The 16515-nt window shown below is 46.2% G+C and overlaps 1 protein-coding gene across 2 annotated transcripts in view; it reads right to left on the bottom strand.

The window, feature by feature from the left end:
* The window catches only part of Dip2b (disco interacting protein 2 homolog B), a 191524-nt gene that overhangs the window by 98997 nt on the left and 76012 nt on the right, over positions 1–16515 (bottom strand). For both annotated transcript variants that reach the window (XM_075960651.1, XM_075960652.1), the window contains exon 3: positions 4523–4648. In XM_075960651.1, coding sequence (XP_075816766.1) covers positions 4523–4648 — 126 coding nt within the window. The remainder of the gene's footprint in view (positions 1–4522; positions 4649–16515) is intronic.

The following is a 16515-nucleotide window of genomic DNA, read 5'->3' as shown; positions in this document are numbered from 1 at the left end:
CACTTGGTTCTTTACCTCCCTAGGTATTTTTACCTGTGATAGGAATGTGAGGCAAAGCTGCCAAAGTCAGGCATCATCCCGCTGATGATGGGAGGCTCACACCATCTGTATGACTAAGAACCACACAGTAGAAGTCACAGCATCAGGTCCAAGAACACCGGGCCACCCAACTGTCCCTACATGAAAATGCTGGCCCAGACATTGGTGTCAAAGGGAACAGACCCAGTTACTCCAGCCAAGATTCCTACTGGTCAGAACACAGCAGCCCTCCTAACAGAATGCGACGGGTTCAACGGCACAGGATTCATCTTGATCTCTTATAAGGAAATCACTTCTGCAGTTCATTCCCTGGACAAAGCTGACTATGGATTTCTCTCCCAGAAGCCATCGAAGCTGAGTATCATTTTTCAGCTTAACAGGGTGATGCTAACACACCCTGAATGTCCTTTCTCATTTTATTGTTTTATTTGGGGTGGCTAATTTCTCCAAAGATCAACATCTAAGGCATTCTAAGATGGATTTCCTTTGCACTGTAAGCATTAACTGTGTTTGCTGCACTTAGGAATAAACCACACAAGTAGTCAGGAGGAAGAGGCACTGCTGCAGCAGCGTGTTGACGGTCCTCTGGCAAAGCACACCAAGAACAGGACACAGGATCTAAACTCCTAAGAGCAGGGGCTGGAGAGACATTGCTTTTGCAGGGGACCCAGGTTCCATTCCCAGCATCCACGTGCCAACTCACAAGTCTGTAACTCCAGTTCAGGGGATCCAACTTTCTTCTGATCTCCATGCACAGTAGCCACACACAATGCACAGACATACATGTAGACATGCGGGCAAAACACCCACACACATGAAATAAATAATCTCCGAAAACAGCTCTTACAATTATATCTTAAACATTAAGCACAAAGGTTATTTAGAGTTGATTATGACTGTTTGAAATACGACAGGTGCCAATAAACCTGTGCCAAGTAAGGACATTTCAAGCCACACTCACCAGCATTAGATTACCAGGCCTTTCTGTGCACCCACTTCTTCACTCTGAAGCACAAACTTTACAAATCATTCCTTAAGCTCTTGAGCTATTTTGCGTGTGGCATGCTGTACAGCCCACCTCATGACACGAGACACAGTTGCTTTTGGTTTCAGGAATGCCAGAATTCTGAGAGCATTCCATTCTCCAGTGTGCTGAGAGTTCCCATGGCTATTCAGCTGAACAGGTCCCAGTATACCGAAAGCTACCATGTTGGTCTATAATCTATGCTTCCCTGCCTTTTTATGTTCCGCATATGACAATGCTGCAACTCTCACAGCTTGTCATACTTTTGGAGATTTCTTTTTAATGTTAGGGAAGCACTTTTCAAAAAAGTTTTATTATTATTCATTTTATGTGTATGGGTGCTTTACCACATTCATGTGTGCACCATTAGAGGCCAAATGAGGGCATTGGATCCCTTGAAACTGGAGCTACTGATGGTTGTGAGCTGCCGTGTGGGTGCTGGGGATTGAAATCGGGTCCTTTGGAAGAGCAGCCAGTGCTCTTAACCACTGAGCCTTCTCTCTAGCCCTTCAGAGATTAATACATATTATTTTTATTGTGTTTATGTGTTGTGTGTTTGCATACATGTGTGTGTGTGCCCTTGGAGGCCAGTAAATGGGTCAGATCCGCTGGTGCTGGACTTACAGGCTGTTGCGAGCCACTCGATGTGAGTGCCGAGAACCAAACTAGGTTCTCTGTCAGAGTGGCAAGTGCTCTTTGCCACTGAGCCACAGAAGTGATGTTTGGGAACCACCTTTCCTTCCTCCCCATTGCTCCTGCCCAGCCTATCTCCTGCTAGCTTCCTCTCTCACAAAACCCCAGTGAGACGAAGACCAGCCTGACCACTCACTGACTCCTCATCACTGCCCTTGCGTTTTCCAAATACCCGCTTCACAGACTACATTTTCTATCAGTTGGGGAATTCTAAAAGAAATGGTTTTAAATGGCAGGGGCTGGAGATAGTGACTGTGTTTCTGCAAGAGAGAGTCACAAACTTCACATCATCCAGTGAGCTCATAAAGACTTTTTGATCTACAATTATTTTGGACACACTGTCCCTTAAACTAGGTCTTTTATCATAATCCATTAATGAACATGTCAAGAAAGAAAGATAAACCAGGAGAGAAAACAAAATCTCCCAGAAGTCTAGAAATGAGAATTCTAAGTGCCCAACCCCTTCTGCTCTGCTTAGAGCACACTGCTGACTGAGTTGGCCTCTAAAGGTGATAGCAGTACCTAGGAAACCAGGCTGGATGCTTGGCAACAACCAGGAAGTCTGGATATGCTCTGCTGCTTCCACCTTTTACCTCCCTCTGACCCACCTTTAACCGCAGCTGCTTTTAGCTGGGAGTGGCAGTGCACACCTGTAATCTAAGCATTTGGGAAGCTGAGGAAGGGGGACTCATACATCTAAGGGCAGCCCAGGTCACAACCCAATAGCAAAACAAGCAATCCTACTTTACTTTCTTTGTTTCCTCAAAGTACCTCTTTAGCACTGGAACACAACAATGTACAGCGAGCAGTGCGCACTGGAATACAGCAGTGTACAGCGAGCAGTGTGCACTGGAATACAGCAGTGTATAGCGAGCAGTGTGCACTGGAATACAGCAGCGTACAGCGAGCAGTGTGCACTGGAATACAGCAGTGTACAGCGAGCAGTGTGCACTGGAATACAGCAGTGTACAGCGAGCAGTGTGCACTGGAATACAGCAGTGTACAGCGAGCAGTGTGCACTGGAATACAGCAGTGTACAGCGAGCAGTGTGCACTGGAATACAGCAGTGTATAGCGAGCAGTGTGCACTGGAATACAGCAGTGTACAGCGAGCAGTGTGCACTGGAGTACAGCAGCGTACAGCGAGCAGTGTGCACTGGAATACAGCAGTGTACAGCGAGCAGTGTGCACTGGAATACAGCAGTGTACAGCGAGCAGCACATACTGGAGGAGAGCAGTGTACAGTGAGCAGTGTGCACTGGAATACAGCAGTGTACAGCGAGCACTGTGCACTGAAATACAGCAGTATATAGTGAGCAGTGTGCACTGGAATACAACAGTGTACAGCGAGCAGTGTGCACTGGAATACAGCAGTGTACAGCGAGCAGTGTGCACTGGAATACAGCAGTGTACAGCGAGCAGTGTGCACTGGAATACAGCAGTGTACAGCAAGCAGTGCCCACTGGAGTACAGCAGTGTACAGCGAGCAGTGTGCACTGGAATACAGCAGTGTACAGCGAGCAGTGCCCACTGGAGTACAGCAGTGTACATCGAGAGCAGTGCGCACTGGAATGAGCTACTAGAACAAATGGAAATCTCAATCGATTTCCACTCTGCTAAAACACTTAGCACTTGAGAATGTTCAAGATTTGGCCTCTAACCTTCCCTAGCCTGTCTTCACTCCCTGCCAGCCCTGAATTCAGCCTGAAGTTCTGGCTAAATGAACTAGTTTTGGACCTACTATCTGGTTCTTGTCTGGCAGCCATGCTTCTATCTACTACCTACCTGATCCCTCAGGACAAGGTGGATTCCAGGGGAAACTGGTATGCTGCATGACTGTGGCGGTGACTGAATATCTCTCACCCTTCATCATCTGTATGTGAAAATGTGTCTAGTAATACCCACTCAGAATGGATTGGTCAGCTCTGTAACCATGTCCTTTTAAATGATGTTTCTGAGAGGATATTTTCAATTCGAGAAAGGGTCATGGTACCTTTAGCTGGTAAGAGGGGGACAAAGTCTAGAGGAAGTAAAATAATATTCCTATTAAGTTCTTCAGCCTAGTTCTGTTACTTAAATCATAGGATATGCTACACATATGCTCCATGGTATCAGAAAGACCTGCTCTAGGATTTGTTCCACTGCCAAGTACAGCGCGATGCCCTTCCCTTTGCCAGCAGGGCCTTCTGGGTTAGAGGACATCACCAAACGGATGCGCTCGCTATGGGAAGTTCACTGTGTGTCTAGGTCTGTGAGCCATGGGCTAGTTACAACTCTGCAAGCACAGGAGCTGCCGCCTCACACGTGACCTAACCCCTACCTTCCTTTTACTTATTTATTCACAATGATGTTTGTTGCGCTTGTCTTGCTCCTTTTCTGAAACTGAAATTTCTAGAGGGTAGAATGGTCTTATTTGCTGCTGTCTGGTCAGAAACTTGAGTATCTACAGCTAATACTCAGTACGTACCTCCTGGCTCAAGGGAAAGCAGCACACCAACCATGAGGGGTGCTCAGGACACAGCTCACACTACCTAGGACACACAGCTCACACTTCCCAGGACACACAGCTCACACTACCCAGGACACACAGCTCACACTACCCAGGACACACAGCTCACACTTCCCGGGACACACAGCTCACACTTCCCAGGACACACAGCTCACACTACCTAGGACACACAGCTCACACTTCCCGGGACACACAGTTCACACTGCTCAGAACACAGTTCACACTTCAGGCAGAAAAACGTCTGCAATTCCTTCTCACCTGATCGGTATCGCTCATCTCTGGCCCCTCCAGATCGAGATCGGTGATATTTGGAAGGAGCAGAAGTCTGAGCCGGAGTGGGAGCAGGAGTCTGGTTTCTGTCTTTTTGTCCTGTTGAATCAGTTTCTAAGAAAGAAAGTTTGGAAGATGGTTATCCAACAGCACCAGTGGGTGGGTGGTTGTGTTCTAAGCATGACACTCATTCCTGTCACAGCTGAAGGTAGTTATCCCTTCATAGTAAAGGGCTAAAGGTTAAGGTAAGCACATAAATTCAATATGAAAGCCTCAAGCTAGGGCTAAAGAGATGGCTCAGAGGTTAAGAGCACTGTCTGCTCTTCCAGAGGTCCCAAGTTCAATTCCCAGCAACCACATGGTGGCTCACAACCATCTATGATGAAATCTGGTGCTCTCTTCTGGCCTACAGGCAGAATGCTGTATACATAATAAATAAATCTTTTTTTTTTTAAAAAAGCCTCAAGCTAAAAAATTCCCTCACAGCTATAACCATCAATGTCTGATAGGAAAGAAATAGCTAGACAATAAATGTTGTGTAAAAGTCATCCTAGAGACTGGCCCATTAAGATGGCGAAATAAAACTTCCAATAAGGTCGTGGTTCTGCCACTTGGTTTGAGATTTTTACAGTGCTGATCAAACTTGGGCCTCACAAGAGCCAGGTACGGTTCCACCACTGAGCCACACCCCCACGTCTAGATTATCTTTTAGTACACTGACTGTACTTGAGAGAACAAGGAGGGATACGTTTTAGGATGCTCTCTGTCTGTGTGCACCATAGATCTAGCGATGCTCTTTCCTGGTTCCTGTTGCTGGAATTCTCACCCAAAGCTCATTAACTGACACAGGCGGAGGTCTTAAACCTGCCCTGTCGGATACAATGTGAGTACTACATTAGACAGCACTGAGCAGGGAAGACAAGACAACCGTCAATCCGGGTCAGGTGTGCTGCAGTCCCGCTCTGGCTCGCTCTGATCTCCCTTCCTAACACCCAGCTGCCTTTCCACTCCCTTTAACATCTCATGCAGACACAGCCTTTGTAATGTCTGAGTCTGTAAACTAGTGTTTAAGTGAACCCAAATTCTCAACAGCCCACTTCAAATAAGAGCTGCACAGGATTCTCATATTCTCATTATCTTCTTCATATGTTACTTTTATTAGTCTTGAACAACAGTCGCTGGGCGGTGGTGGCGCACGCCTTTAATCCCAGCACTCGGGAGGCAGAGGCAGGCGGATCTCTGTGAGTTCGAGACCAGCCTGGTCTACAAGAGCTAGTTCCAGGACAGGCTCGAAAACCACAGAGAAACCCTGCCTCAAAAAACAAAAAAAAAAAACCAACAGTCAACAGACTAGAGTTCCTGACCTATTATGGCCCATCTCCTGGATGTTTGTTTCATTTTGAAACAGGGTCTTTATGTATCTCAGGCTCACCTAGAACCTGGAAGCTTGTCTCAGTCTTGTCAGTGCTGAGATTAAAAGTGTGCACCACCAAACCAAGGTACACTGATTTTTCTTTTCTTTTGCTTTGTGAGGCAGGGTATCATGTCTTCCTGGCCAGGTGGGAACCTGCTATGCAGGTGAAGCTGGCCTTGAACTCCTGGTCCTCCTGAGTGCACCATGCTGACTGACAGTCTGTTTCCACAAATACACTTATTGGGACACAGCCAGGAGCAGTCCCATAGTGTCTGTGGCCGTGTCCATGCTGTCCAAGCAGAACTGAGTAGCTCTGACAGACACTCCGGGGTCGGGTCTATAAAGCCTGAAATACCATCTGGTCCTTCGTAGAAAGCCTCTACCAACCCAAGCTACAATAACTAAACCAACATTTAAATATTTGCTTGTGCCTGGAAGTAGTCTCATCTTATTTTTCATTCTGCACGGTAAGCCTGCAAAGCCGGTCCTCCCGCCATTCCCTTTAACAGGGAGGGCAGACATGGGTTAGCTGCTGGAAGTTGTAGAGCCAGAGCACAGACCCTGGCTGGTCTACCGCTGCTGGTTCTCAAACAAAAGGCTCTAAAAAGAGACTACAGAAAACATCCCAGAACTTTTAAGAAGGCTTAACTACCTAGGCTAGGAGCATCTATGCTTTGGGATTCAGAGTCAGCAGCTAGGTAAAGAGGGAAAAGCATCCACACACACACCTGCTCCTGCCCCAACAAAAACCCCACAACCGCTACACTCCTTACTGCCCACCATGGAAAAGATTCTGCAAAAAGCCACTTGTTAGAGAAAGTACTTGAAATACAGTCCAACCAACTTTAAATAGAGAACAAAAAATAGAAAGGAGCTATTTTTACTTCTACAGTCAGATGATATAGGCAGGAAGGAAATCACATTAGCACACATGAGCTACTTTGTAAATATGCACAGGGAAAATGGTCTGAGGTGGCACACTGATCCTCAAAACATGATCCTATTGGTTTGAGGGACTTTTTTGTTTGTTTGTTGAAGTAGGATATGTATTTATTTATTTATTGTAACAGGGGCCATATACAACTACAATTGTTATTATCTACCACTGGTTATTTTACTAATTAAACAAACAGCATAAATCACTCTAAGACACATAATGTTTCCAAACTGTATTGTTAATAATTCAAATGTTAAAAAGAATGAATGTAAATTCTTACTTACAAGGGGAGGCACAAAGATTTAAGTATTTTTACTGTCTTTCTCGGACATGTTTCTGCTTTATATTTTTCCTTTTTCTTTTTTTTGTTTTTTGAGACAGGGTTTCTCTATAATTTTGGAGCCTGCGCTGGAGCTAGCTCTTGTAGACCAGGCTGGCCTCGAACTCACAGAGATCTGCTTGCCTCTGACTCCCAAATGCGGGGATTAAAGACTTGTGCCACCACTGCCCGGCTCTGCTTTATGTTTTTCAATGTAGCCAATTATAGAGAAAGATAATGTAAGCTAAAGAATAAAATCTGGGGGCAGGAGAGGTAGCTCAGAGGTTAAGAACACTGGCTGTTCTTCCAAAGGTTCTGAGTTCAATTCCCAGCAACCACATGGCTGGTGGCTCACAACCATCTATAATGAAATCTGGTGTCCTCTTTAAAATAAATAAATAAATCTGCCACGGAGAAATGCCAGGCATGCATCTAGGAAGAACCTGGAGAGAGCACACATTTCCACTCAGCATGAGCTACAGGTTATCATGGTCAATCAAGGGCACACAACATAGAGCAAGTCTTCCAACGAAATGGGGCCAGTTGACACACAGCCAAGAGCACAGCCCAACGGACACTGAAAACAAAGCCCACACAGATCTCTACCAAGCAACCAAGTAATGGGACTGTGACGTTTGTCTCTGTCCCCTCAAGAACCATTCATCTAAGCCAACCCATTTTCTCTGGGCTCTAAAACCATGGCAATTATTTTGTTATAATTTGTCAGAAATAAAGCTAAAAGTTTTATTTACAATTTCAATAAGTATGCCCAACACATCATGCCATAGAAACATGGATTTATGGTAGAACAAACTTGGCTCAAATGTGTAACACACCTGCTTCAACCTGACAAAAGGCTGTAGTAAAAGGGGGAACAGAAGCCAGGTATGTTGACCCAAGTCCATCATTTCGGCACTCAGGAGTCTGAGGCAGGGGGACTGCTGTCAGTTTGAGGTCACCCTGGGCTACACTGTGAGACTGTCTCAAAGACAACAAACAAAGCGAGCAAGAAAGTTCCATGGCCAACGGTGCTGCCATCAAGCCTCACAACTGCATGACTAGAGCTCAATCCCCAAGACCCACATGGCGGAGAAAGAACTGACCCCTGCATGTTGTCCTCTGACCTCCACATACTCCAGGGTGCAGACAGTCAGGAACGCGGACGGACACGAACAAGACACGAGCATACATTGAATGAATGAATAAATGAACGAACGAACAAATAAATATAAAAAGAAATTGTAAAATGAAAATAGAGCCAAGCAGACTCCCTGGAAGCACCAAGTCCACCAGAGGAATATAAAAGTTTGGCAGCTCATCTTGATGAAATGGAAACATCACTCACTATGAACTTTTGTTTGTTTGTTTGTTTGTTTGTTTGTTTTTTATCAACTTTTATTTCTAGATACTGCTTTGAGACAGGCTGGCTGCGGAGAGCTGTACAAAACTATGTATAGATAAAGCACTTTTGCTGAACATAAAATCAGATGTTCATTATAGAACATTTAGGGATTACCTAAGTGTAAGGAAGAAGATAAAAGTTATATTGATTCTCTTAAAATAAAAATTTATGACCTATCAAAATCAAACAATATTCAGTTTCATGCTCCTGGATAAAAAGTGACTCTTGGAGCAAAATTCTCCAGCACTAAGCTGAGTTATTGCTCTTTCGCTATAGGAACTAACAGATCAGTGTGTCCTTGGGAGTGAGAGGGCACAACAGTATCCGGGGAGGTTACAGGGATGCTGGGGGTCAGTGCAAGTCACTTGCAGGTGCACTGGTTTATGAATGAAACTGGAACTATACGCCACTGGCCATATCAAGGATGGAGGGGTCTGAGGGAACGGGAGGGCAGAGAGCATAAGCTAACACTGCACTAACACTGCACAGGGAGGGCAGAGAGCATAAGCTAACACTGCACAGGAGGGCAGAGAGCATAAGCTAACACTGCACAGGAGGACAGAGAGCATAAGCTAACACTGCACTAACACTGCACAGGGAGGGCAGAGAGCATAAGCTAACACTGCACTAACACTGCACAGGGAGGGCAGAGAGCATAAGCTAACACTGCACAGGGAGGACAGAGAGCATAAGCTAATACTGCACAGGAGGACAGAGAGCATAAGCTAACACTGCACAGGGAGGGCAGAGAGCATAAGCTAACACTGCACAGGAGGGCAGAGAGCATAAGCTAACACTGCACAGGGAGGGCAGAGAGCATAAGCTAACACTGCACAGGAGGACAGAGAGCATAAGCTAACACTGCACAGGAGGGCAGAGAGCATAAGCTAACACTGCACAGGAGGACAGAGAGCATAAGCTAACACTGCACAGGAGGACAGAGAGCATAAGCTAACACTGCACAGGGAAGACAGAGAGCATAAGCTAACACTGCACAGGAGGGCAGAGAGCATAAGCTAACACTGCACAGGGAGGGCAGAAAGCATAAGCTAACACTGCACAGGAGGGCAGAGAGCATAAGCTAACACTGCACAGGAGGGCAGAGAGCATAAGCTAACACTGCACAGGGAAGACAGAGAGCATAAGCTAACACTGCACAGGAGGGCAGAGAGCATAAGCTAACACTGCACAGGGAAGACAGAGAGCATAAGCTAACACTGCACAGGAGGGCAGAGAGCATAAGCTAACACTGCACAGGAGGGCAGAGAGCATAAGCTAACACTGCACAGGAGGGCAGAGAGCATAAGCTAACACTGCACTAACACTGCACAGGAGGGCAGAGAGCATAAGCTAACACTGCACAGGAGGACAGAGAGCATAAGCTAACACTGCACTAACACTGCACAGGGAGGACAGAGAGCATAAGCTAACACTGCACATGGAGGACAGAGAGCATAAGCTAACACTGCACTAACACTGCACAGGAGGGCAGAGAGCATAAGCTAACACTGCACAGGAGGACAGAGAGCATAAGCTAACACTGCACAGGAGGACAGAGAGCATAAGCTAACACTGCACATGGAGGACAGAGAGCATAAGCTAACACTGCACAGGAGGACAGAGAGCATAAGCTAACACTGCACAGGAGGACAGAGAGCATAAGCTAACACTGCACAGGGAGGGCAGAGAGCATAAGCTAACACTGCACAGGAGGACAGAGAGCATAAGCTAACACTGCACAGGAGGACAGAGAGCATAAGCTAACACTGCACAGGAGGACAGAGAGCATAAGCTAACACTGCACAGGGAGGGCAGAGAGCATAAGCTAACACTGCACAGGAGGACAGAGAGCATAAGCTAACACTGCACAGGAGGACAGAGAGCATAAGCTAACACTGCACAGGAGGGCAGAGAGCATAAGCTAACACTCTGAAGCCTCGAATGTGCAGGCAAGATGCTGACCAAAGGTGAACCATCTCCTGTCTAATCAGATCTCAGAAATGACGTGGGGAGATACAAGTTTCCATGTTTGGGATAAGTGTGTAATTTTACTGCCATGGTAAAGAAAAAGCAAAGGCAGAATTCATTACATGTCGCAACATAATCAGATAATCTATAAGTTAAAAGGAAAAACTTCAGGCCCTTCAGTCCAAAAAAAAAATCACTTTATATATTAAGAATTAGATGGGACTTAAAAGTCCCCTGTATACTGGATGAAGCACAAATGATATACATGAGAATTCTTTACCCTTTCACTGTTTAGTTTATAGAAAACAAAGGTATTTATAAAAATCAAAGTCTATAGAAATGCTGGAACAAAATGTAGCTTCACTGTGAACACTGTGACGCTTCAGTTATGCGGAGTAGCCACTAGGGGTCACCATTAAATTTAAATGGTGATGGTAGGTTTAGTTACATGTGTTTTTTTGTTTTGTTTTTAAAACAAGTTCTTCGAAGTATTCCTTTTAGACAATCAGCATGCATATAATGTACCACTCTTTCAGAAAGGTGCTGTGTCTTCTATCTGTCTGCTGTCTGAACACAGTGGCAAGGAGAGCTCAGAAAGGAACGGCATTTACTAGTAGAAAACAGCACACAGCTTTCCCACCCAGAAAAACTTGGGAAAGGCAGTTTGGTTCTTACCCTTTGGCTCTGCTATGGTTTCAGAACTAGTCACAGTTCTGGGAGTAGACACAGACAGTTCTGAGAGGAACCAAGGGACAAACACTTGCTTTGCAAGGTGGCCAGAGTGACTGTGCTCCAGTCTTGTGGTGCTGGCATCCAGGAGCCACAGCTAATGCGCATGGGTTAACCTGGCACACTTACTAACTTCACACACGTACACGATGCGTTCCGGCTCCTGTCTCCCCTTACCCACCCCTGCCAACCCCACCTCAAGCTTTCACACCGTGGTATGTGCTAAAAGGAAAAGAACAAAGACCTCTGGACCCACATAATGGGGAATTAAACTTCTATGAGCTTCAGGAAAGACGAATGACAATTAAAACGGGACACTGTTGCAGGACCTGGCTGGGTGCAGAGAAGGGAAAGCCACCTTCTTCCCACAGTGTGATGTTTGCAGCAGCCCAGGGAGGGGGCCCTGAAACAGACAAGAAGACTGGTGGAGCAAACCCAGCATGGCACAGGAAACAAGATGACGCTGGGAAAGAAAAGTGGGCTCAGTCATCCAAGTCCAGTGGGCTGGCTGACAGCGGGCAGCTCTTCAGCTTCCTTTTCTTTCCTTCTCACTCCCTCCTTTTTCTCTGTAATGAGACAGGATCAAAAGGCTATACACAGAGCAGGTTAGCCTTGATCACACACAGGCCTCCAACTCAGGATCCTCCTGCCTCAGCCTTCCAAGTACAGGCATCACAGGCTCCTTAGCACACACCACTTTATCTCCAAAGGAACGGCACCTGGCAGATGCTATTAACAAATCAGGAGGTCCGTCACAGAGCTGCCTACTGAATGACCAGCTGTCACCCAAGCCCTTATGAAGGGTCACTGGTCTCTTTCTTGCCCTGCTCAAGATGGATGAAGGTGCCCAAGTCCTTCAGGGCATATGCTGAGGTGCTAAGGCACCGGGGCTTACTGAGAGCCTCACATCTGGAGAAAGGCCTGTGAGTGGTGGGTTCCAAGCACAGGAAGTGAGTGGATTCTGGGCAAGAAGAGGGTCAGCAGTCCTGATCTACCGAGAGTTAAGTGCCTGAACTGATCCTGACCCACAGATTTTCTGGGCCACAGGACACTAGGAAAGTGGCTGTGCCAGAGACTAAGGGAACACTTCCGGGAACTCCACCATGAGTCAAGAAGAATGGGCACCACCTTCAGGATGCATCAGAGGGCAGATGAGAAGCAGCTTGGCATCACAGGCCACAGTGAGACTGGCTTTCAGTAGCACCCAGTGAGGCTCTTCACTTTCAGATGTAGAGGCTGGACCACTTCTACTGCCGCCTAAGTCCCTGGGGCTCTTGGACAATTCAGAAGGAAAAAGAAGCCCTGAGAGGAAGGGACTAGACTTCCTTCTGATAAGATATATGGGGCAGATACAATGATGTGTGCCCAGTCATGGCAACTCCCATCCTACCCACGCCCTCACAAAGAGCACAGGCCCAGGCTGGGATCTGAAGCTGCAGTGTCTCCACTATGCAGGAGGCCTTACCTGCAAAGGGGCTTGTAAGTCAAAACAAGACACAGGACAGAATGATTCCACAGCAGGTAGCTCCCACCTCTCAGGCATTCATTCGCAAGCCTACTTCCTCACACTCCAAAACACTGCTCCTGGGCGGTGACTGCATCCCAGCAGCCTCTGAGTTTCTCTAGCACCCACTAAGAAAATTCACACAGTGCATAAAGTAACTGTCTTTGGTCTTTTATAGCAAGGTTCCTAACAATTTGTTTAAAACAAATTTGCTGGTCTCTTCACATCTACCAACAATAGCTGGTGGTTGGGAGAAAAAAATGAAGATATCAATTTAAAGCTTAGGACACAGATTAAAGGTTATGACTAGAACTCCTACTTAATGGAGATAACGGCGCTTCAGTGGGTGACGCTCCCGTCTGTGACCCCAGTGCACTCCCACAGAGAGATGGGCAGTGGCAGGCACTGGGGAAAGAAATCCTTAGAACCTGTGGGCCAACTAGCTTAGTGTAAGCTGTGGCAAATGACAACAATGGGAGGTGCTGTCTGGAGGTGGAAGGTGACACCCAAGGCTGTTCTTTGATCTTCTTATGTAGGCATCCACTCACAGGCATGTACATGTATCTGTGTGGGTGGGAAGGGTAGATGTGTGTGTGTGGGTATGTATTTTACATACACCCCCAAAGCAATACTGTCTACCAATGTCCACAAAGTTAAATGTTTTATGAAAAATGAACTGTGATTCTGTTTTCATATTCTTACAGGAAGCTGTTGGGGAAAATAGTAGTCCTGACTCTTGGCAGTCGGGGCGGTAGGGGCTAACCTGGAACTTCTCCTTTGTCTCCATAACAGTCCATAAACACTTGCACAGCCTTGAGGCAAGACCCAATGTAGAAGATCTTTGAGGAAAGGCCTGTAAAGCAAGCACTGCAGTACAGCTGCTTGTGAACGGGGTGTTCGGGAGCAACTGAACCCCGACAGAACAACAGCACCCACCTGAGCTTGACAAGGGAACTCTGTTCACTGTAGCTTATTCCTGGGTCACCACACAACCACATTCACAAACAAGTATGTCTTTTCCCTAAGAAGGCAGTGTGGTGTGTGTGTGTGTGTGTGTGTGTGTGTGTGTGTGTGTGTGTGTGTGTGTGTGTGTGATCTACAGGCCAAGGAATGTGTACAATGTGAGTCAGCCTGGTCTACATAGTAAGTTCTAAGACAGCCAGGGCTATCTAGTAAAACGTTGGAAGGAAGGAAGGAAGGAAGGAGGGAGGGAGGGAGGGAGGGAGGGAGGGAGGGAGGGAGGGAAGGAAGGAAGGAAGGAAGGAAGGAAGGAAGGAAGGAAGGAAGGAAGGAAGGAAGGAAGGAAGGAAGGAAGAACTCCCATCCTGACTGGGACACAGACACAATGAAATGGAGCTGACGGGAGAAGAAATCAGTAAAGAGAAAGCAAATACAAACCAGCATCAACACAGCAGACAGGATCCTCTTGAACAAAGCCATCAAAAGCAGCTGTGGTGACACAAACACGGGTCTGGGACCTAGGGGAACCACAGTCACACTGCAAACACAGTTCTAATTAATTCACTGCCTTTGACAGTGCTGGGAACTGAAGCCCAGCCCCACACAAGAAGAAAGCACTCCACTACTAGACCACACCCCAGCAGCCTTTTATTTCAAGGCAAAGTTGCCTAAGTTGCCCAGACTGTTCTTGAACTCACTCTATAGCCCAGGGAGGTTATACCTGCCTCAAGTTCTCAAGAGGGAATTACAGGACTATTTCACCAGACTAGACTTGGTCTCAGGAGCAATTTTAAACAGCAATGAGTTGAGGGAGGTTGTCAGCTTGGTAGTGAACAGCTCAGTTGAGGAGCCAAGAGAGGAGACTATGTGCGTTGTCTGTCTTCTGCTGTAAGGACCTCATACTCAGACCACCTCAGACTCCGGCTTCACCTGTCCCTACCTCACATGCCGAGATTACTGGCATGCGCCAGAACAGCCCCAGATCTTTCAAAGAGATCTTCGGAAACAAGTGAAAATCTTTGTGAAAATCCGCAACAATCCTAACAGAAGTATTGGGTGAAAGGCTGGAGTGGCTCAGAGGTTAAGAGCACAGGCGCTGCACTGGACCTCTGTCTAACCCAAGTTTGGTTCCCAACACCCATGTCCAGTGTTTCACTACTGCCTGTGACTCCAGTTCTAGGGGGCCTGACACCCTCCTCTGATACTTTTTTCTCACACACACCCTCTTGGACACACAATATACATACAGAAAAATGCATAAATAATAAAAATTAAAAATTAAATATATTTTTAAAAAGAAAGAAAGAAAATTTTGGAATGAAGAATTCAGACTCAATATGGCAGAATGAACACTCCCATTTATGCCTCCTCCTTCCAAAATGCCTATTACAGGACAAGGGATCAACTTAGTTCAGTGGACAGGGAGGTCACAGAAAGAGAGCAGACAAGAGCTGACTACAAAAATACAGACAGAACTGACGTACTGACCTGAGCGAAAGCAAAAGCTGTGTAAGAAAGGGCATGTAATCACAGTAAACCACATGGTTTAGCTGTGCTGGTTCCATAATTACAAACACCTCGCTAACCAACAGAAAGACATACGCACATGTATACACACACGTGCGCGCACACATTCCCTTCCTTAATACTAAGCATAGCATAGGGTATGAGTTGGGAGGTGTGAACTGTGAAGGAAAGGAAAAGGGGAAAGGGGAGGGGAAAGGGAAGTGGAGGGGTGTGGTATGCCTGTGGTCAGGAGGAGAGGTGACAGACACTGATCTTTGTTTCTCTAGCACTGGAGACTGACCTCAGCTTTGCTGTTACTGAGCTGTATCTCTAGCTCTCTTTCTTTCTTTTTAACACTATTTTAAAACAGGATCTTGGTAAACTGCCCACATTGGCTTTGAACTTGTAGCCCTCCTGCCTCTGCCTGCTGAGTAGGTATCTGGGACTCCAGGTTTGTATTACCAGGCTGAAACTAATCTTTTATAGAAGGAAATGAATAAATAATCCTCAAGCTGATTAAAGCTGAGGGAAAGTTTAAAAAAAAAGAATACTATTTAGAATACAGAGTAACTGTTAAAACAATAAAAGTCTGGAAGACACTGGTCCCTATAGAAGGAGAGGCAGGGCATCTTTGTTGCTGGAGGCGTGTAATATCGATTATTTAATCATTTTTTTTTTTTTTTTTTTTTTTGGTTTTTCGAGACAGGGTTTCTCTGTGGCTTTGGAACCTGTCCTGGAACTAGCTCTGTAGACCAGGCTGGTCTCGAACTCACAGAGATCCGCCTGCCTCTGCCTCCCGAGTGCTGGGATTAAAGGCGTGCGCCACCACCGCCCGGCTTAATATCGATTATTTAAAACATATGAATTAATTCCATTTAAAAATAAAACTTGGGGCTGGAGAGATGGCTCAGAGGTTAAGAGCATTGCCTGCTCTTCCAAAGGTCCTGAGTTCAATTCCCAGCAACCACATGGTGGCTCACAACCATCTGTAATGGGGTCTGGTGCCCTCTTCTGGCCCGCAGGCATACACACAGACAATATTGTATACATAATAAATAAAAAAAAAATATTTAAAAAAATAAAAAATAAATAAAATAAAACTTGATGGGTAGTATCTCAGTAGAGGGCACCTGCATGGCATGTCCCATGACTTTGGTTTCACCCTTAGCATTACCATAAATAAGGGGGGGGGGGGGGGGACTCGAGAGAGATAAGCAGTTTCAAAAGTGTTTCTGAGAGACC

Source organism: Microtus pennsylvanicus, chromosome 2 (genome assembly GCF_037038515.1).
Source record: "Microtus pennsylvanicus isolate mMicPen1 chromosome 2, mMicPen1.hap1, whole genome shotgun sequence".
NCBI lineage: Eukaryota > Metazoa > Chordata > Mammalia > Rodentia > Cricetidae > Microtus > Microtus pennsylvanicus.
Note: the sequence above shows the minus strand (reverse complement) of the source record. Positions and strands in the feature narration are given on the sequence as shown.